The sequence below is a fragment of the Setaria viridis genome, chromosome 3, assembly GCF_005286985.2.
Source record: "Setaria viridis chromosome 3, Setaria_viridis_v4.0, whole genome shotgun sequence".
Classification (NCBI taxonomy): Eukaryota; Viridiplantae; Streptophyta; class Magnoliopsida; order Poales; family Poaceae; genus Setaria; species Setaria viridis.
This window is the reverse complement of record NC_048265.2, coordinates 38515746-38536662: the sequence shown is the minus strand read 5'-3', so window position 1 is coordinate 38536662 and position 20917 is coordinate 38515746. Positions and strand designations below refer to the sequence as shown.

The following is a 20917-nucleotide window of genomic DNA, read 5'->3' as shown; positions in this document are numbered from 1 at the left end:
CTCACGTAGCAAAACAAGGGCACGATGCATTGGAACAAAGATAAGAACACAAGAGACGATAAACTTGCTAACAACAAATTCTGAGGCTCTATTCGCTTCAGCTTATCAGCTACCGAACAGTGTTTTTCTCTCACAACAAATCAGCCGTTTCAGCTTTTCAGCCGGCTTATAAGGACAAAGTAGAGGTGGTCAATCTCTTCACTTGACTTTGCTCGTAACTATTTCCTGCACTTGAGTTTTGATAGTTGTTGTGTGATGATATTTATATAAATCCACCCCTAAGGTTTTCTTTTAAAGTGTATCAGGAAATGTGACCTTGGCATATGTATAAATTGTGAAATCTCTAATAAATATTCCAACAAAACAAATATTTTTTATTTCTCAAATATTGAAAGAGCTTGGCATAGGATTGATTGCTACACATGTGCGATAAGAATATGTATAAATCTTTGTTAAACTCGTACAGAGATCAGTCAGGTGGCTTGCTGTGACTAGGTTGCGGCAAAGCCGCACCTGTGTTAACGAGGTTTAGCCCAACCCTATATTTATGGTATATGACTATGGACATTTCTCCCCTAAACCAAGTACTTTAGAATCCCGGCATCGTGCTACCTTCTTCCTACAAGTCTGTTGACAATAAACCATAACACTGGCTGCTTTAGAATCCCAGCGTCGTGCCACCTTCTTCCTACAAGTCTGTCGAATGCGTCATGGTTGTATAACAGCTCGCATCTCATATTTATGAGGAAATCCATGTTATAGTGTTTAAAATAACTCTACTCTATACTGCTAAATCTTATCATAACAAGAGCGAGTAGATGGGTTGCCAAGTAGTTTATGAAGTCTCCCCTTTGAATTGTCATCTTTTAGTAACGGGGGCAATCCCCGCTAGTTTGTACAATATTTCAATATTTGATTTGAGGAATTAGGTAGTCCGTTATTTTCTCACACATCTTTTTGGTTTGATTTATGGAATGGAATGGAATGAATTGATGTGTTATTAGTCCATTCCTTACCAGCTAATAATACGTACTAGTATGGGCAACGGGGTCATTCTATCAAATTTGAGGAATTAATGAACTCATGACGTATCTTTTCATGTGGAATGGATTGGTTTCTCAAACGAAATACCACATTAATGTTGTGTGTAATGTTTAGATGAAACAAAGTGAAAAATATATAGCTTGGTATCTATTTTTTTCATTGATACTAAAAATTTTTTATCGTCGATCTCAAATGACAATATATATGACTGGTATTGGTTATATTATAATCATCGTTAGATCCAGTAAATCGACTCATTCTTTCTTTTTTCCAAATTCATGCAGAATACTTGTTAATCTTCACACTTCCCATAGTTTCGATAAGTGCCTTCACATACCCTGCTAGCTATATCGGTTGCACTTTGCCGAGATAGCGTATTATCATAACGGAGGCCACTGGTGATTAGGATAGGAAACGAATCTTTGGTTAGCACTGTTACCAAAAGTATCATGTCAGCTTTTCAATAGAATGAAATACATTGTATAGTTTCATAGATAATCTGCATTATTTAATTCTTGCATTATGTTATGATCAAATGTGTCATGCCATGAAAGCAAAACATGCTCAGTGCAAGTTTCATTAGGTTTCATGGGATTTGATAACTGTGGCAATTGAGTTTCATAGACGGCCTGCATCATTTAATTCTTGCATTGTGTTATGATCCAATGTGTCATGCCATGAAAGCAAAACATGGTCAATGCAAGTTTCATTGGGTTTCATGGGATTTGGTACCTGTGCCAACTGAGTTTCATGGCGATAAAACTCTCTTCTCCTCTCTCCTCATAATTAGCTTGACTTGTAGTTTTGCTGACATATCATGGGATTTAATGCCCATGAAACACATGATAATTCCATTAAGATTAGCCTAACATCTGTTCACTTGTATAGCCCTCGAAAAGTAATTGTTAGATCAAATAACCATGTTACGGTCACGTAAAGGTAACAACTAAGAACACCTCAACCGATCTCTCAAGTTTGAGTTTATATTTTTTCCATACGAGGATCTCTCATCCATATTTCGATCCTTTTACTCTTCAGCGCACTTCAACGGATCTCTCATGTACCTCCCTACCTCTAGTTCACTCCTATTTTTCTTTATAACTTATAACTAACAGCTTTACTAGTCTTTTATATGTATAAATGGTATTATTTGCTACTACTATGGAAGGACTATACTTAGAAAAACATTTTTAATGATTAGTTTTTAACCAACAAGCTTACTGTTTATTTTATGGCCTTCCATTTTTTTAAAGAAAAACTGCTTCCTTATCTCCCTTTCTGCTCTTTCTCCCCATGCGCACCTGTCTCTTTGCTCCCACTCGGACTCCCACGAGCAAGCAGCAAGCAGCAGCACCAAACCGCACCACCAATCTCCCTCTTGCAGGCAAAATCGAGCGCCCATCTTCTTTCCTCCCTCTCCCACTTCCAAGGGCAAGCAGCAGCACCCATCTTCCTTCCCCTCTCATGGCTGTGCAGGGCGTATGAGAGCTCGGATGAGGGAGGGAGTCGGGATGGGAGTTCGGTTGGAGAAGATTTTTGTGTTTCAACTCTCAAATTAAGGCTAGGGGGTCAGATGAGGGTCCGATTGGAGTTGCTCAAGCAGATAGAGAAATCAGAAAAAAAAACTCTATCTTGACACAGTAAGTGGAAAAGATCAATATGGTAGATCCAACTGTGAGTATTTCCGCAGGCGTGATGAACTCGCTCCTCTCCAAGCTAACAAAGCTGCTTAGCGACGAATACAAGCTCCTCAAGAGTGTCCGCAAGGAGGTCAAGTTCTTGAAGGATGAGCTGAGCAGCATGAATGCTCTGATTCAGAAGCTGGAAGATATGGAAGAGCTTGATGTTCAGGCAAGGGAGTGGAGAGACAAGGTGCGTGAATTGGCATACGACTTTGAGGATTGCATCGATGTCTTTATGCATAATCTCGGCGGTGAGGGTGAAAAGGCTGGCTTGGTCGGCAAGAGTGAACGCTGGATCAAGAAGCTGCAACTGCGTCGGCATCTTGCTAGTCAAATCCAAGAACTCAAGGCCCGTGTTGTGGAGGAGGCTGAGCGACAGCGCAGGTATAAGGTCAGTGAATGCGTCTCAAGCTCTAGAGCTGTTGACATTGACTATCGACTAGCTTCGCTTTATGCGGAGGCAGACAAACTTGTGGGAATTGATGGTCCGCGGGAAGAAATTGCCCAGCGTTTATTGGAAGGAGAAAATGGTTCTTCACAACAACTTAAACTTGTGTCGATTGTTGGTCCTGGTGGTATTGGCAAAACAACTCTCGCCACTCAAGTGTACAATCGGATCAGGAATAAGTTTGACTGTACGGCATTCGTGTCAGTATCGCAAAATCTTGACACGCTGAAGATTTTGAAGGAGATACTTTTAGGAATTGGATATTGTAGTAACCGCATGCTAGATCACGAGCAACAGGTCATCGATGTCATTAGACAATACCTTGCAGATAAGAGGTATGCATATTAAACACTTCGTTATTTAAGAGCTCATGAACCTTTCTCTTTATTCTTACAACTAAATGTACACTTAGTTAACTTTAGTATTTTTATTCTCCTAATAAGCTTGTTCAGATAAGATTTCCTATGTCTCAACTTAATCCACAGATTAGAATAATGTAGAATTGTATTTTAATGTCGCTAGCATTGTGAACAGAAGTTCAGCTAAGGGTATTTTCATTATATTTCTGCTAGGTATCTTTTTATAATTGATGACATAAGGAGCATTAAGGCATGGGACATTATTAAGTATGCTTTGGTCCAAAATAATAAAAGTAGCAGAGTTATAACGACCACACAAATTCAAGATGTAGCTACCACTTGTTGTTTACATTGCGATGGCCAAGTATACATAATGCAACCTCTTGATGAGTCAGACTCAAGGCGGTTGTTTTTGAAACGAGTATTTGATTCTGAGGATAACTGTCCTGAGCAGTACAGAATGATAACAGAAAAGATGTTACATAAATGCAAAGGGGTACCACTGGCAATAACTAGCATTGCTACACTTCTGGCTAGCCAAGGCATGAATGTTGAGAAATGGGAGAATATGCATAATTCCTTTTATTCGGAATTGGAAACAAATCCTGCACTCGAATGGATGAGGTATGTTCCAAGTCTTAGCTATAATGATTTGTCACATGAACTGAAGACATGCTTGCTATACCTTGGTATCTATCCTGAAGACTATCCTATTAAAAAGGTAGATTTGGTCAGGCGATGGGTAGCTGAAGGATTTGTTAGTGAAAAACATGGTCTAGATCTGGAAGAAGTTGCTGGGAGCTACTTTGATGAGCTCATCAATAGAAGTATGATCCAGCCCGGCAAAATTATTCGAGGTGAAATGCACTATTGTCGAGTTCATGATCTAATGCTTGATCATATTATATCGAAGTGCACTGTTGAGAACTTCTTCACTATAATAGATAGGAAATACAAAATGAAACAAACATTATTTCCAGTTCGTCGGCTTTGCTGTCACTTCATTAATGGTAATATTGCTCTGGAAAGTCTGAGGCTTAAAAAAGTTCGATCCTTTACTACCTTCCCTGCTTCTGACTGTATGCAGCCACCCATTTCAAAGTTTGAGCTTTTACGAGTGTTGAATCTGCAGACGAACCCTTCACCTGATTCTCAGTGCCTTGATTTATCTGCTATAAGTAATCTTTTCCTATTGAGATATTTACGGGCCAGAGGATTTCGGAACTTGAAGTTGCCGGAGAAAATTGGGAAACTGCAGAATCTGATGACGCTAGATCTAGGAGACAGCGAAGTGGTTTGTGCTATTCCATTAGATGTTACTTCTTTGTCATCATTGAGGCATCTTACAGTTCCACGCGGTGCAGTTCTGCCGGATGGAATTGGAAAATTGATCACTCTACGAACCCTGGAAGAGTTTGATCTCGGCAAGAATTCGATGCGGAACATAAAAGATCTTGGTGAATTGACCAATCTGATGGAGCTCCAGCTCCGACATGAGGACAGTGGAATCTTTCAACCTCTTACACATATGGAGAGGAGAAAGTATGAGGTCCTTGCCGTCTCCCTGTGCAAGATTGGGAACAGCAACCTCCGCTCTCTTGTTGCGCATCCTGGAGTAAGCCTTGGCTGTGTTTTAAATTGTTCATTAACTCATCCACGCTGTCTACGGAGACTTCATTTGGACTCTTGTTGCCCAACTTTCCCGAAGTGGATGGCGCAGGCTGTAAGGTTAACAAGCTTGATACTTGAGGTTGAAGAGCTGTGCAGTGAAGACGTCCATGTTCTTGCAGGGCTGCCCTGCCTCACTTACCTCGATTTGGGAGCTGCAAAAGCCCCCAACAGAAGCATCATTATCCAGATCAACTCCAATGAATTCTCATGCCTGAAGGAATTCAAATTCAAGTATCACATACTATTGCTGTCATTTGAGCCAGGGTCAATGCCTATGCTTCAAAGTCTCGACCTGACTTTCAGTGGCGGTTCAGTTATTGGGATAGAGCACCTTGCAAGCCTTGAAGAGATCTCTGTGTACCTGAAGGCCTTACCGTGTGATCTGTCCAAAATAAGGTCCGAAATCAGTGATGCCCTCGACAGGCATCCGAGAAACCACACCGTACGACGGAGAAGGTTCATATTTACTCCTTGTTTGGATGATCGTGATTGCTCCAGAAGCTTTCAAGATCTAGTTGAAGACTGAACCGTGTTGGGGAACTCAACTCATGGTACGGTATCCCTCACCTATCAAGGTTAGTCCTTTTACTTGAGTCAGATGGAGTAAGGTTTTGGACTCCGGTGATTGTAAGGTGAGTCATGTTATTCTCATGCTTGTTCCTATATCCTTGTTCCTGCATATCCTGGATCTATTATTTTTCATGCTTTGCAAAGAAGGCAAAAATTTGTCAAAAATAAGATCTGAAGTCAGTGATGAGAAAAAGCACAGTGACTAATAATTTTGAACGAAGGAAGTACAATACTAAATCTTTTTGACGCGAGACATTAAAGAAGGCAAAAAAAAAAACGGTTTGATTTTGCAATCCTGAAGTAAGCTGCTGACGCCATCTGTAATACCTCGTCCTCCAAAGTCGCACCACTCAACCATTCTAAGGGATGGGCACATATACACATAGCACCCTACTTATATTTCCATCCTCACTTCATATAAAAGGATTAACATGAAGGTGCTATAGCTGAAGGACAAAGACTTATAAGTTAGCTCCAACCTTATGCGCTCATGGTCCCATCCTCTCTTAGCATATGACCATACGTCCAGTGCCAGCGTCATATGCTATGCCGCATGTCCTATCCGAGCCCACATGTGCCATACGCCATATACCCGTGCACTGACCCGTACGCAACCGCGAGGGTTGGCTTTGACACCACTTGTCCTCCAAAGTCGCACCACTCAACCCTTCTAAAGGATGGGCACGCATACACATAGCATCCTACTTATACTTCCATCCTCACTTCATATAAAAGGATTAACCTGAAGGTGCTATAGCTAAAGGACAAAGGCTTATAAGTTAGCTCCAACCTTATGCGCTCAGGGTCCCATCCTCTCTTAGCACACGACCATACGTCCAGTGCCAGCGTCATATGCCATGCCGCATGTCCTATCCGAGCCCACATGTGCCATGCGCCATATACCCGTACACTGACCCGTACGCAACCGCGAGGGTTGGCTTTGACACCACTTGTAACACCCTGTCCTCCAAAGCCACACTGTCCAGCTCTTTCAAGGGGCGGGCACGTATACACATAGCACCTTACTTACACTTTCGTCCTCGCTCCGTGTAAAAGAATTAATCCGAAGGTGCTATAGCTGGAGGACAAATGCTTATAAGTTGGCTCCACCCTTGCTTAACTAGCAAGGTGGTACTAAATATGCACACCTACGCTCATAGGTCACTATTGGGTCATATCCGAATTGGGTTGGGCATCACACCATCTTTTTTCCTTTTTGTTAGAGCAACTCTAGTAATAGCTCCTACTTCAGTTCCCTACTTTATTGGTGTGGGGACAGCAAGCTCAGTACGGGCCATGGCGGTCTCCGCCTCGCTTCAAATCAGCCGCACTACCCTCGCACGTGCCCCTGCCACCTCCTCGTCGCTCCGATTTGACGGCGGCCATGGTTGATTCGATGATGCCGGTGCTCGATCGATCGGAGGGCTGCTGGGCTTGATTTGACGTCAAGGTGAGCATCAGAACCTTCTTCCCATCTCTGTCCCTTCCCTTTCCCCTTCACCGAGCAAATCCTTCGTGCGCAGGGGCCGAAACTATCGAAACAGTCGAGTAGGGGCCTCCCTATAGACCCATGGAAGAAGGGGCCGGAAGGGGTGATTTGGATGCCTACCTAATCTAAGGGTCTGAGTAGGGATCCTGCTAAAGTGATGTTTTTTTTCGCTCTCGGCCCCATGTAGAGGCCTGAATAGGGATCCTGCTCTTATTAATTATTGCAGTTGCTTTTATTGATTAATGTTATGCACTTGTTTCACTCTGTCCCATTCTCCGAGAAGTGCTGAAAAAAAATATTTCGAATATCTTGCTGCCGGATATATAAGAGATGATTCTTGCGAAAATGGGATGCAATATACTGGAGAATTTTGAAGAAAGGGTGGCAAAATATCTCCAAGATATAATTAAAATGTTTTTAATATTCTTGCCTCTACTTTGAAGTCCTATTATATTTTACTCTAATTTCTTAACTTTGTGATTTTTCCCCCTAACTATTCAAAAGTAAATTTGATTTGACCCTGCCTTTACGATTTGCCCATATTTTGACAGATAACTATGAGTAAAATCGCATTGACATGATCGTAATGTTTAAAAAACAAAGGTACAATCATAATTATAATTAAAGTAAGGGTAAGAATACAAATTAAATACCCTTCAAAATGCTTGAGGAAAGACATTTTGCGGTAGAAGTTTTGCCAACAGACAGGCCATTTTGGGGACATACCTCTTCTAGCAGAGACTCGGCCACTGATGGCAAAAGCACATCCCTCAAGGGTAATGTGACGTGGAGATACACATGGAGTATGTAGTACACGATTGCCTATCAGATCCGCGAGTCACAATCGGCAAGTTGCTATACACAAGAAGCGGATAATGGACACGTTTGGTATTCTTACCAGTATGTTGGATTTACTCACAGATCGAAAATTGATGTTGAAGAGCATAACTTATAACGTGGGACAACCAGCTGTCACCTATCAATAGTAACCTTTTATGTTGATTTAGGTCTAGCCCCTTTATAAGGTTATGAGCTCCAGTGGTCCTAAGCTTAAATCAAAGCTGTTTCTTTTATCAAGTGCCATGCAAGCTCGCAGTATAATGGGTAGGCCAGACAATTACGCACTCTAACCAGTGACAAAAAGCTAAAGGTTGGGAACCTAGCTAAAACAATGCCTCGGGAATCTCATGGGTTGTGCTACAGGAGAGTTGGCACCTAATGTGTTTGGAGAAAATTGTCGGGTGTGTAGAATAATTTTCAATTTTGCAAAGAATTTACGCCCAATTTCATTTTGATGAACCTTTTATCGTCCAATTTCATAGAAAATACTAGTCTTTACATTATGAAACTCAAGGCATTCTAGAGATTTTGAAATAGATTAGAGAGACATGCAAAATACGCATGTACCCTGAATTATATCGTGGGGAGTTGTGTAGTGTAGTTGTTTTAGTGAATGCCATTGGGCCTGTTTGGATGAGCTGCCTGTAGCTGCGCTGCGGCTGTGACTGCAACAGAAAGCCAACGGCAGCTGCAGCCAGCATGCGGGTGCGAATTGCTGTGCAATTTTTTATGCTTCAAGATAAGGTTGATTTTTAGCTGGAACTACATGAGCTGCAAGCTGCAGCCGAGCAACAGCTGTGTGCAGCTGCAGCAACAGTCGCAACAAAAGCAGAAGTGAGTGCGCCCAATTGATAACAAGAAGTTCACTTCGACTCATCCACCAATCAACTAAATTATTTCTATCAACTTTGAAGAGAATTAAATTAACAAATGTTTATATGTGCCTAAAATATCTTATATGTGAGAATATATTAAATACTTGGATGCCTTTTTTTTTACGATGGGCGGAGTAATTAACAGAGGGTGAGAGAGAAATATTAATTAATAGGGGATTCAGAGGCAATTAATTTTGGCACAACTGTAGGAGTAGGTCACGGGTCAAACTCCACGATCTGGCCTCACGTGGGCTCGTGGATCTCAAGAACAATAACGAAATGTGATTTATTAGGGCATGTACAAAGTGCGGACAACTGTCTGTCTATTAAGGGTGTTTGGGAGAGGGATGCTAAATTTTAGCACCCACTTTTTAGTCACTTTTAACCACTAGTGCTCCCAATCACCTAGGCTAAAATGGAAGGGTTAAATTTTAGCCCTCCATAATCCATTAGCCCCTCAAGAGGTGCTAAAATGGATTAAAGGGGCTAAAAGTGGTCTCCCTTATCCAAAATTCCTCCCCTTGCCCCTCTCTCTCCTCCCTCTCACTCCTCCAACATGAGTAAAGAAGTCTTTTATCAACACAAGTGCTAAACTTTAGCCCCTCACCTAAACACCCCAAGGGCTAAACTTTAGCCCCAACATTTGAGAGGGCTAAAGTTTAGCCCAAGGCTAAATTTTAGGCCCTCCTCCCAAACAAGACCTAAGACTTGTCACATCACATGTAGATAGCAAATCTGACATCTTCTAATGAATTCAACTATACATGTTTTGTACACTTTTTAATTCCTACAATGAATCCACGAATCATGATGATCGAGCCATAAACATAATTTTTTATACCATCTATCCTATAAAAAAACTTCCTATGAGAATCAGCCACCAAACAGTATTTTCCTCTTACAACGAATCAGCCATTTCAGCTTTTCAGTCAGCTTATAAGCTGAAGCGAACAGTTCCAGGGTCCACGGTCACATCGAAAAATGGCGAAGATATTTCTGTGAACTACCGTGATCGTCGGTGACTGCTGCGGTGCTGCCCCCGTCTCCCCCGTTGACTCTCGTTCTCTCTCTCCGCCGTCCGCCTTTGGATCTAGGTGCGGCGGCCAGCGGCAAGGCACTGTGCGACTTCCGGTGGTCGGCGTGATCGGCTTGGCTGGTGCAACTTCCGGTGGCTGGTGCGTTGTGGCGTCCGGCGGCCGGCGCGGCGCGGGTAGCCCAGCGCATGCGGCCGACTGGTGGCGCGAAGAACCTCCACCACACTGTTCCCTGTAAGAACTTCGACCACACCGTTCCCTGTAAACTCCACTCCAACGCCATTTGCCCGTTTCACTCAAACAACAGAGCATAAACCATCTAACATCATAATCGCTTCCAGAGAGCGAATCAAGGAGATTGACATGGCGGGCATAATGGTGAGTGCTTCCACTGGGGTGATGGGCTCACTCCTGTCCAAGCTATCTATGTTGCTGCGTAATCAGTACAAGCAGCTCAAGAGGATTCGAAAGGATATCGAGTTCCTCAGCCGGGAGTTGACCGATATGAATGCTGCTTTGGAGATGCTAGCGGATACGGAAAAGCTTGATATCCAAACAAAGGTGTGGAGACCGGAGAGACAAGGTTCGTGAGATGGCCTATGATATCGAGGATTGCTGTCACATCCTGAAATTTTTGAATTTCAATGATTAAAATGAATAATTAAATAATAATTTTCTCATAATTTTAAAATTTTTCCAACATTTATTTTTCTTTACAGGAAATTTAGTATAGGAAAATAATTATTTATTTTTCTAAATTAAATATGCATTCATGCCGATGCATATTGATGTTTCATGAGTGCAAAAGTTTTAAGAATACATTTAGACGTTGTCCAGACCCTTCTGAGAATTTTAAAATCTGAAATTTATTCTCGTTTTTCTAGAGGTTAATCCAATTTTTGGATGGTTCTATAAATCCTTTCAGCTGCCAGTTTTTTATTTGGTTCCTTGTCTCCAAGAAGTTTCCTGAAGCTTTCGGAGTATTTTTCATGATTTAATTACGATTTTCAGGATTTTCTAAAATTGTTTTCAAATCCAAAATTAATTCCCGAAATTAGAAAAAAGGGAAAATAAATCTTGACTCCAACCGGGTCTATAAATACTTTTCGATGATCTCCTTGACATCCTTTTTCCAACGCTGCAAACCTCATCTCGTTTCAACAACCCTAACTCCTGCAGTTCGACGTCGAACATTTGCATCTGTTAAACTCCGGCGAACTTTTCGATGAGAACTCCGGCGAGCAAACCTGACGAAACCGTCCATCCTCGGCTGAAGGTGAGTGCACCATTGGGTTCATATCGTCGTTCTCATTCTGTTTTGCCATTCGGCGCGAGTTTGGGCCTCGTCCCCGGCGATCCCTCTATCTCTTTCTTTCTTCCTATCCGTCGCTGTTTTGCGTGCTCGCTGGCATGGCCATGCTGTGCCCCTGCACACCCGGCCACCCTTGCCTTGTCGCGCCACCAGCCCGCCCACCGCTAGCGTTGCCGCCCCGCGCCCCTCTGCACCTGGCGCGCCGCGCCCCCGCCACCTACCCCGCGCTGCGCCGCCACCGCCTCGCATGCGCCGGCCACGCTGCACCACCGCCGCTCGCGGCCACCAGCCGCGCCGCACCGCCACCGGCCGCGCCCTTGCCTCCCTGGCCTGACCGCTGCTCCCGGCGTCGCCCCTGGTCGGCCGCTGCCAAAGGTCACACAGTAGATGGAACCGGAGGAAGAAGATGGTAGTTTTATAGTTTAGCCCTCAAAATCTATGCAAAATTATGTTCATACCCTCGGTTTTTCACAGTTATACCCCTGAAAGTTTCTAATCCTCGTCAGCAAGTCCCTAGAGCTTCGTTAAGCCATATCTTTTATGTTTTAACTCCGTTTTGAGTGATTCTTTTGCTCACGCATTCATCTTAACGTGTAGATTAGTTTTGTATCACATTTCAGTACTGTTTATGATGATTAATATAGTATTTTTAATTTAGTTCTTTTATTTGCTTGTATGTACGTGCTCTGGATGTTTGTATTGGATGTATATTAATTTAGTTCTTTTATTTGCTTGTATGTACGTGCTCTGGATGTTCGTATTGGATGATTGATGTGAGTAGAACAAACATGCTTCGAGGACATTCAAGAGCAAGAATTTGAAGGCATTCTGAGCAGCAACACTACTTATAGAAAGGCAAGTGTGTCCTTGTGCTTTTGTCCCAATAACTTTATTTACACTATTGCATATGCTTGCATTTAATTTGATGGGTCCTTAATTTGCCTAGTTTTTATGATCATTTCTTGTCAACATGGATTTATCATTTGGTTGGGTAGCTATCCTTAGCTGCTATACTTGGGTTATGGTGGTTCTAATGAACAATATGCTGAACTTATTTTATTGATGCTATACCTTTCATTAATACGTGATCATAAAGTTAAATTCGAACATGGAGCGACCACCTAGGAAAACAGTGCAACTACAAGGACTATCATGGCTCTGATCTTGGCTAATTAATTAGAGACTCTAGTCTGGGGTAATCTTACCGAAAGGGCAAGAGGGGTGGTGGTAGATGGGGTGTGATGCCTTGCTACTGATCTGGAAACCTTAGCGGGTTATCACTTACTAGAAAATCTTTGTAAAGGCCTCATAGCGTCCCTATGCAATCACACCTCGGAAGTGTGGTATGGTGCCTAATCAGAATCGTATGGTTGGGTCTAAAGTTCTGCTGAACTTTTACGCGATTTGTGGGTAAAGATGTGCAACCTCTGCAGAGTGTAAAACTGATCGTGCTCACGGTCAAGAGCAACCTGGACCCTGCTTACGGTCAAGAGCGGCCTGAACCCTCACATGATTAATATACTTAAAGATGAACTTAAATCGTGGTTTATGCTATGGTTATGTTCCTATCATATGCTTATGGCTTATGGTTATGTTTCTATTAATTGTGGGTTGGCATGTACTTATACCTTAGCAATCAGGTGCTAATAAATTTGACCAACTAAAAATGTTTAATGCAGTCAACCAGTCAGCCTTTCCTTGTTTAAGTCTTGCATTCATATTTTCTCCACATTTGCTGAGTACGACATGTGCTCACTCTTGCTATTTGCATGTGAAGTTTGGAGCGTTTCCAGGATTAAGTTGTATATCTCTTATAATCTCGTAAGTCTTTATTTGTGTTCCTTTACGTGATACTGTTGCTGTTATTCACTAATGATGTCACTGTATGTATGAAATTTGATCTTGGTATATATATGTATATATAGGTAACACTTGGTTTTGTTTTAAAATCGGATGTGACAATTGCGTTGACATCTTCATGCACCAGCAAGGCCACGGAGATTCAGAGGATGGTTTGCGAAGATTGCAAACAGGATTAGGATGCTACGGGGCCACTATCAAATTGCCAAGAAAATTCAAGAACTCAGAGCTCGTGTTGTGGAGCAGAGTGAGAGCCGTGATAGATACAAGATTGTTGAAGGTGCTGCCACCTCTACACAAGTTCCACTCGACCCGAGGGTACAATTACTGTTTGAAGATGCGAAAAGGCTAGTCGGCAGTGATGGTCCTAGGGACAAAATCATCCGATGGTTGATGCAAGAAGATGACAGTCATTCAAGACCACTTAAGGTCATCTCCATAGTTGGCTTTGGGGGCCTCGGCAAGACCACTCTCGCAAACCAAGTGTACAATAAAATCAAGATTGAGTTTGAATGCACAACTTTCATGTCAGTGTCTCGAGATGCCCAAGATTCTGAAGCACATACTGTCCGGAGTTGGATATGGTGGTAGATGATATCCAAAAGCTTATTTCCATCATTCGATCACAGATCACAAATAAGAGGTATATGGGCTCTACTTACACAAATACGAATACGTAATCCCTGATACTCCTTTCTTATGCTTGCTTATAGCTAACTGATCGATTCACTGGTTGCTGACACAATTTAATTTAACTTTAAAATCACCATGCAGCTTCTGTTTCCGTCAAAACAAATATCAGGACAAAATTATGGAATTAAATTCTCATAGCTGTTAATGTGGCTGTATTCACATATAATTGTTTTCGATTCTACGGTTTATGGCCCTTTGTTGTGAGGGGAATGTTTTTCGTATACTAATTCTCCAAGCTTATTGTTTTAATAAGTAAAGAAACTGTATTAACTCCAGCATCAACGTAATTATATGTGTATACTACACTGTACCAAAATATGGGCTACTTTTTAGTTTTCACATAAAAATCACTATGCACAAAAGTTTTGTATGTTGCCGTAGTTTGTCTATTTGAGAAATTGAATGGTTTTGCGTTTGTACGTCCATTTGGTCTTGTTTAGTTATATCCTGGTGCCCCATCTTTCATAGCCCAATTTCATATTCTACATATATCAAATTTGCATATATGCAATAGGATAGAATGTTAACAAAGAATGAGTTAAATATGATGAGATAGCATTGGCAGAATGATATTTCTTTCTCTACCAGACACATTTGTTCTGAAGAGCATTTTATTGCATGGTGGTACATTTCGTCCTAAACTTCACAGCATAAATGTTTATTGTCCTGCTGTTTATTTTTATGAGAGAACTTTAGTGCTGAATAATATCTAAAAGATTATTTGTTCATGGTATTGCTTAAAGTTATTACTTTTCTGCAGGTACCTCATCATAGTTGATGACATATGGAGCATCAATGCTTGGGAGATTATAAAGTGCATTTTTGTGGAAAATAATAATGGTAGCAGAGTTATAACCACCACGTATTCAAAATGTTGCTACAGCTTGTTGCTGTCAATGTCAAGGCCACGTATACCAGATGCAACCCCTTAATGAGCTGCACTCAAGAAACCTATTTTTCAAAAGGGTATTTGGCACGGTGGATGGTTGCCCTCTACAATTTAAAGTGATTTCAGACAACATATTAAGGAAGTGTAAAGGTGTACCATTGGCAATTACTAGCATTGCAAGCCTTTTGGTAAACAAAAGCATGCATGTTGAGACATGGGAGAGGATACACAATTCATTGGGTTCCGAGTTGGACACAAATCCCACACTGGAATGGATGAGACATGTGCTATGTCTTAGCTTCAATGACCTGTCACATGAACTCAAGACATGCTTTGCTATATCTTGGTACGTACCCTGAAGAACATGAAATGGACAAGGTTGAATTGTTGAGAAAATGGATAGCTGAAGGATTTATTAGGGAAAAACACAGTTTAGGTCTAGAGGAAGTTGCTGAAAACCTTTTTAATGAACTCATCAACAGAAGTATGATCCAGCCTTCCTTGAATGATTCTGGTGGGGTGTGGTCATGTCGAGTTCATGATCTAATGCTTGATCTTATCATAACGAAAGTGCACAGAACAAAACTTCATTACTCTAATTGATAGGAAGTTTGACATGAATGGAACATTTCAAGTTCGTCGGATCAGCCATCAGTTCAATAACAGAGACGTCATTTCAAGTTTGACATGAATGGCTCTGGCAGTCAAGACGATGAGTCTGTCACAAGTTCGGTCATATAAATCCTTCCCCATGGCTAATTGTATGCCTTCAATTTTTAAATTTGAAGTTTGAGAGTTTTGGACGTGGACTATGGCTCATTTGTGATGCCAAAATCTATGTTCCTCGATTTGTCTTCTATAATCACGTTTTTCTGCTGAGGTACCTGAAGGTCAGAGGCTTTCGTTTGAAGCTGCCTAAGAAATTTGGGGAATTGAAGCATTTGCTGACCGTAGATGTGTCATTCGTATGGTTGTATCCTAGTAATCAATCGTCGGATTTTACGTCCTTGTCAGCATTGAGGCATCTAATCCTTCCAACTACACAAGAAAGTTTAGTGCGACGAAACGGCATTAGCAGGTTGTGCAACCTACGCACTCTGTTTCATTTTGATATCAGGACAAATTCTTTAGAGTGCATCAGAGATCTTTGTGAGTTGGCCAATCTAAGGGAGCTTTTTTTAGACTAAGGAAAAATGTTCCAGCTTCCGTAATCAGGTTTTGAAAGTGTACAGCTGCAAACTACAAACTGCAGTACTCAGACTGCCCACACCTCATACTCAACACAAGTTCTAAACAAGAGAAACAAAATGACCAAAGAAGCTATTTCTTGATTCTCTTTCTGAACTTCCAGTCGGATTTGCTGAAGATCTCCCTGATGGCAACCTTCGGCAATTCTTTTAGGTTGCTCCTGTCTTCCATGATTCTCAGACTGCTGACACCTCATACGCAACAGAAGTTCTAGACAAGAGAAACAAAATGACTATAAGAAGATAGTTCTTGATTCTATTTCTGAACTTCCAGCCGAACTTGCTGAAGATCTCCCTGATGGCGACATTCGGCAACCAGTCGTCAGGAAAGATCCCTTTGAGACGAAATTCAGAACCCCATTAGACTGGGCACGCAATGCTTGAAGTCTACTCCTGAAATTCCATCCATACTTGTTGAAGAAGTCCAATACAGTAGCTTCCAGCTTGCGGCGGCAATTCTCCTTCAAAGTAATTTTCTCTTTCTCTTTAGATAGCATCGCCCATGTTCTTGTCCAGTAAATCCTCCTGAAAATCACCTGCAAAAACAAGTTAGGGATGGTTCTTCTGAACACTACCTCATTTCTATTCAACCAGATTGCCCAGCAAAGAGCTGAGGCGCCGCATTTGTTTTCTAACCTGCTAGGAGAACCCTCTAAGCCAAGATCTCAACAAATTATACACATTAGTCAGCGGTTGAATTCCAAAAGAGAGATACACAGCATTTCAAATGAACCTTGCCAAATGACAGTTGAAAAACAAATATTGTACAGTCTCCTCAGAGTCGCAGAAACAACACTTGGTACTTTCTTCCCATCTTCTTTTAGCAAGATTATCCTCTGTTAGGATAACACCTTTTTCAAATACCACATGAACACCTTGTTCTTGAGAGGAACTTTTATTTTCCAGGATGCACACAAAGATGGTGTTCCTTCATGTTGCATTATCACTTTGTACATTGATTTCACTGTGAATTCCTTATTTTTATTTAGCTTCCAAAGCAAAATATTTTTTTAGTCATTTAACCTATATTCTGCGACTTCAGCCACCCATTTATTCAGTTTGTCTCCTGTTAATGCCCTTCTAAATGATACATTCAGGGGGATATTGCTACAAACTTGGACAACCATTTCATTTTTCTTTCTAGCTATGTTATACAGGGATGGGAATGTTTTCATCAAAGTTTCATTTCCAACCCATACATCTTCCCAAAGTCTAGTTTATTTCCCATTATGTACTTCAAACTTGCCCATTGACAGGAATTGATCCTTTATTTTCATGAGGTCAACCCAAAATTGTGAGTCAACCGGCTTCTTTGATACTTGAGTTAGTGTCTTATTAGTCAAATATTTGCTTCTTAGCAAACTTTGCCACATTCCCTCCTCATTCAGAAGTTTAAATAGCCACTTACTTAGTAGGCATCTATTTTGAACTTTGAAATTAGTAATACCCAGGCCGCCCATATTCTTTGGTACACAAAGGATGCTCCATTTAGCTAGTCTGTATTTCTTCTTATGCTCATCACACTGCCAAAAGAATCTAGATCTGTAGTAGTCCAATCTTTTAAGAACCCCTTTAGGTATTTAAAAAAGGATATCATAAACATTGGTAGGCTCAAGAGGACAGAGTTTATAAGCACTTCCTCCTACTGACAACAATTTGCTTTTCCAGCTTCCTAATTTTTTCCAAAATCTTTCTTCAATCATATTTCAATCCTTATTTGAGATTTTATGGTGGTTATAGGAATGCCTAGATACTTAAAGAGAGATCCTTCCTGGTAGCCAAAAATCTACACATAGTCTCCCACTATATATTTTACCTCCCCGAAACATAACAACTCACTCTTATGGAAATTAATGTTAAGGCCTGAGAACTTCTCAAAGGTACATAGTACTAGCTTCAAGTTTTTGGCATCCTCTAGATCATTTTCCATAAAGAGTATTGTATCATTTGAGCACTAGAGAATTGATAATCCTCCATCTACCAGATGTGGCACTAGGCTCCTAATTTGATCATTATCTCTAGCCCTTGAAATAAGAATAGCTAACATATCTGCTACCACATTAAACAGAATCGGAGATAAAGGGTGTCCCTGCCTCGAACCTTTTTTTCATGTCCAATGTCATCATTTACTTTAACCCCACACTTCCCCCACTCACTATGATTTCAATCCAATTACACCATGTTGAAGAAAACACCTTCATTCCTAAAACCTGTTGCAAGAATGTCCAATTAACTTTATCATATGCTTTCTCAAAATCTAGTTTGAGTATAATCCCACTATATTTTTTCCTACGCAGTTCATGGATAGTTTCATGTAAGATGATCACCCCCTCCATAATATATCTTCCAGGTAGAAAGGCCATTTGCGATGGCCACCATGCTCAATCTATTAGCTATCACTTTTGTAAAGATTTTGAAGCTAACGTTTAGCATGCAAATTGGCCTGTATTGTTGTATCATTTTAACCTCCTTAAGTTTTGGGATTAAAGTTAGAATCCCAAAATTTAAGCTATATAGAGGGAGCTTGCAGTTATGGAACTCTTTAAACATGGCCATTAGGTCATTCTTAATAAGACTCCAAAACACTTGTAGAACCCTACTAGTAATCCATCAGGTCCCGGAGCTTTATTATGATTCATCTGAAAAATAGTGTCTCTAACTTCCTTTTCCGTATATCTTTCAGTTAATATCTCATTTTCCTCCTTGACATTTGAGGAATATTCTCTGTCATGGATTTGTTCATAGAACAGTTATTTCTCTTTTGGAAACCAAATAGACCTTTATAATACTTTGTTATGTATTTTTTAAGATTCTCACCCCCTTCAATAACCCCCTCTTCCTGCTCAAGCCGGAAAATTCTAGTTTTCCGATGCTTGCCATTTGCTATCATATGGAAATGCTTGATATTACTATCCCCCTTCAACAACTTAGTGCTTTTTGCTCTTTGAAATCATTTGATTTCTTCTTTTCTCATAAGTTGCACCAGCCTATCCTCGATGCTTTGCTTTAAATCTATCTCTTGCTGACTTAGTAGCTGTGATTCCACCTTTTTATTTAACTCATTTGTTTTTTTAAGAAGCTTTTATTTTTCTTTTTTATACTCCCCATTCATGTTTTTTACCCATCCTCTCAGGAACTATCTTAGTCTCCTGATCTTATTTTGCCATTTTTGCAGAGGAGTGGAGTTCTTCCTTTCATTGTTCCATACCTCTGATACTAGATCAAAGAAATCTTCCCTTAAGAGCCACCCCAATTCTAAACAAGGGTTGCTTCTTGGTCTGATTTTCCTGTCCAGTGTTTAGAAGCAATGGTGTACGGTCTGAAATCTCCCTGCTCAAGGCATCAACCGTGGTTAAGAGAAAGTGTTGCTCCCATTCTGTACTAACCAACACTCTATCCAATTTTTCATAGGTTGGAATTTTTAAAGAATTATCCCATGTATATTTTCTTCCCGACATCTCGATTTCCTTTAAATTTAAGCTATCTACGATAGCATTAAAAAGAAAAGGCCATTTATCTTCATATCTTTCATTATTTTGTTCACTTGGGTTCCTGATGATATTAAAATCCCCCCTAGCACTATGGCAAGCTCTCTTTACTGCATGCATGGACTAACTCTGTGAGGAAGACCTCCTTAAATTCGGGCTGAGCTGCTCCATAAACAACCACTAGCACAAACTGGAAGTCATACTTCCTGTTTCTAAGCCGAAATTTAACATAAAAATCCCCTTCATCAATAGTCCCTATATCTAGCTCATCCAAATTTACCCCTAGAAGAATACCCCCAGAACTCCCATGAGGTTCTATCCAATGTCATATGAAATTTCTACCCTCGCAAAAATTATTAAGCGTTGATTGGGTAAAATCTCTTGTTCCTATTTCTAAAAGAGCAATAAAATCTAAGTTTTGCTCTTTAACAGTATCAATGAGAAATCTTATTTTAGCCAAGTCACTAAGACCTTTATTATTTCAGAAGATTTCCTTCATTTTGAAACAACTTTAATATTATTTTTAGGGAGTTTTATTTTACAAGCCTTTCTTCTTTGTGACTTAGCACAAGGCTTGTTGTTTCCTAATTTAGCCTTGCACTCTAGGTGAATGTTGTCATCATCAAAAACCTCCTTTAGGAGCTCCCCACATAGGTACTGGATTGCCTTGCTTTCTATCTCTTCCAAACTCTCATCCTCCCTATCAGTTTCATAAGATCTCTCACTGTGGTTATCTATCCCCCCAGCCTGTTTTACCGAATTATCTCCTATTGTCAGAATCTCTCTCACTGTCTCATCCACCTCACTTTCACAAGAGCCCAAACTAACCGCTAGTTGCTTAACATTACAAACAACACTATTAACAATAAAAGAATTGAAACAGGGGGATACCTTCCATGTGTTCCAGATTTTTCCTAGCCGCCCTCTTTTCTGTCTTTGCTAGGATGTGCTCATCCGCTGAGTGTGCCAACCTTGGACTAGCCCTTTTTGGAGTGATCAGTACTTCAGGAATTGCAGCAACCCTCTAAATTTCATTTCCACCATCTTTCTTCTCCAGGTAATTATCTGTCCCCATCTCCTCATTTCCCTCTATCATAATCTTGTCTGCTAAATCTTCCAGAGTTCTATCCATAGCTGTATCAAGTATCTCCTCAGCCTTTTCTTTAAGAAACAACATGAACTCATTTTTATTCATATTTTGCACTCTCCTTCAGCATGTTTTGTTAATCCTTGATATGATTGTTTATCTCCTGTGGTATTACTATCTTTCTCAATGGAATCTCTACTGCCTTTTCTTCTTTTTTTTTTCTTCTCTATCCACCCCTAGATCATCCTGCATAGGGTCATCCCCATGGATTCTCCTTCCTCTTCTCCTCCTTCATCCCCCTTACAATCAAACATCGCCTCCTTACCATT

The 20917-nt window shown here is 40.8% G+C and overlaps 1 protein-coding gene across 2 annotated transcripts; it reads left to right on the top strand.

Annotated features, from left to right (window-relative positions):
* The first annotated feature begins 2321 nt into the window (after positions 1-2321).
* LOC117847334 (disease resistance protein RGA5) lies at positions 2322-15698 on the top strand. 2 transcript variants are annotated; one of them, XM_034728525.2, is made up of 7 exons: positions 2322-3509; positions 3747-7224; positions 7298-10595; positions 11192-11288; positions 12106-13145; positions 13250-13827; positions 14638-15698. In XM_034728525.2, exons 1-2 carry the CDS (start codon positions 2704-2706, stop codon positions 5728-5730), a joined length of 2790 nt encoding a protein of 929 aa, XP_034584416.1. In that variant the 5' UTR covers positions 2322-2703; the 3' UTR covers positions 5731-7224; positions 7298-10595; positions 11192-11288; positions 12106-13145; positions 13250-13827; positions 14638-15698. The 2 variants fall into 2 exon arrangements, with proteins under 2 accessions (XP_034584416.1, XP_072148949.1); XM_072292848.1 differs by having other exon boundaries at positions 3747-10595.
* The last annotated feature ends 5219 nt before the right edge of the window (positions 15699-20917 follow it).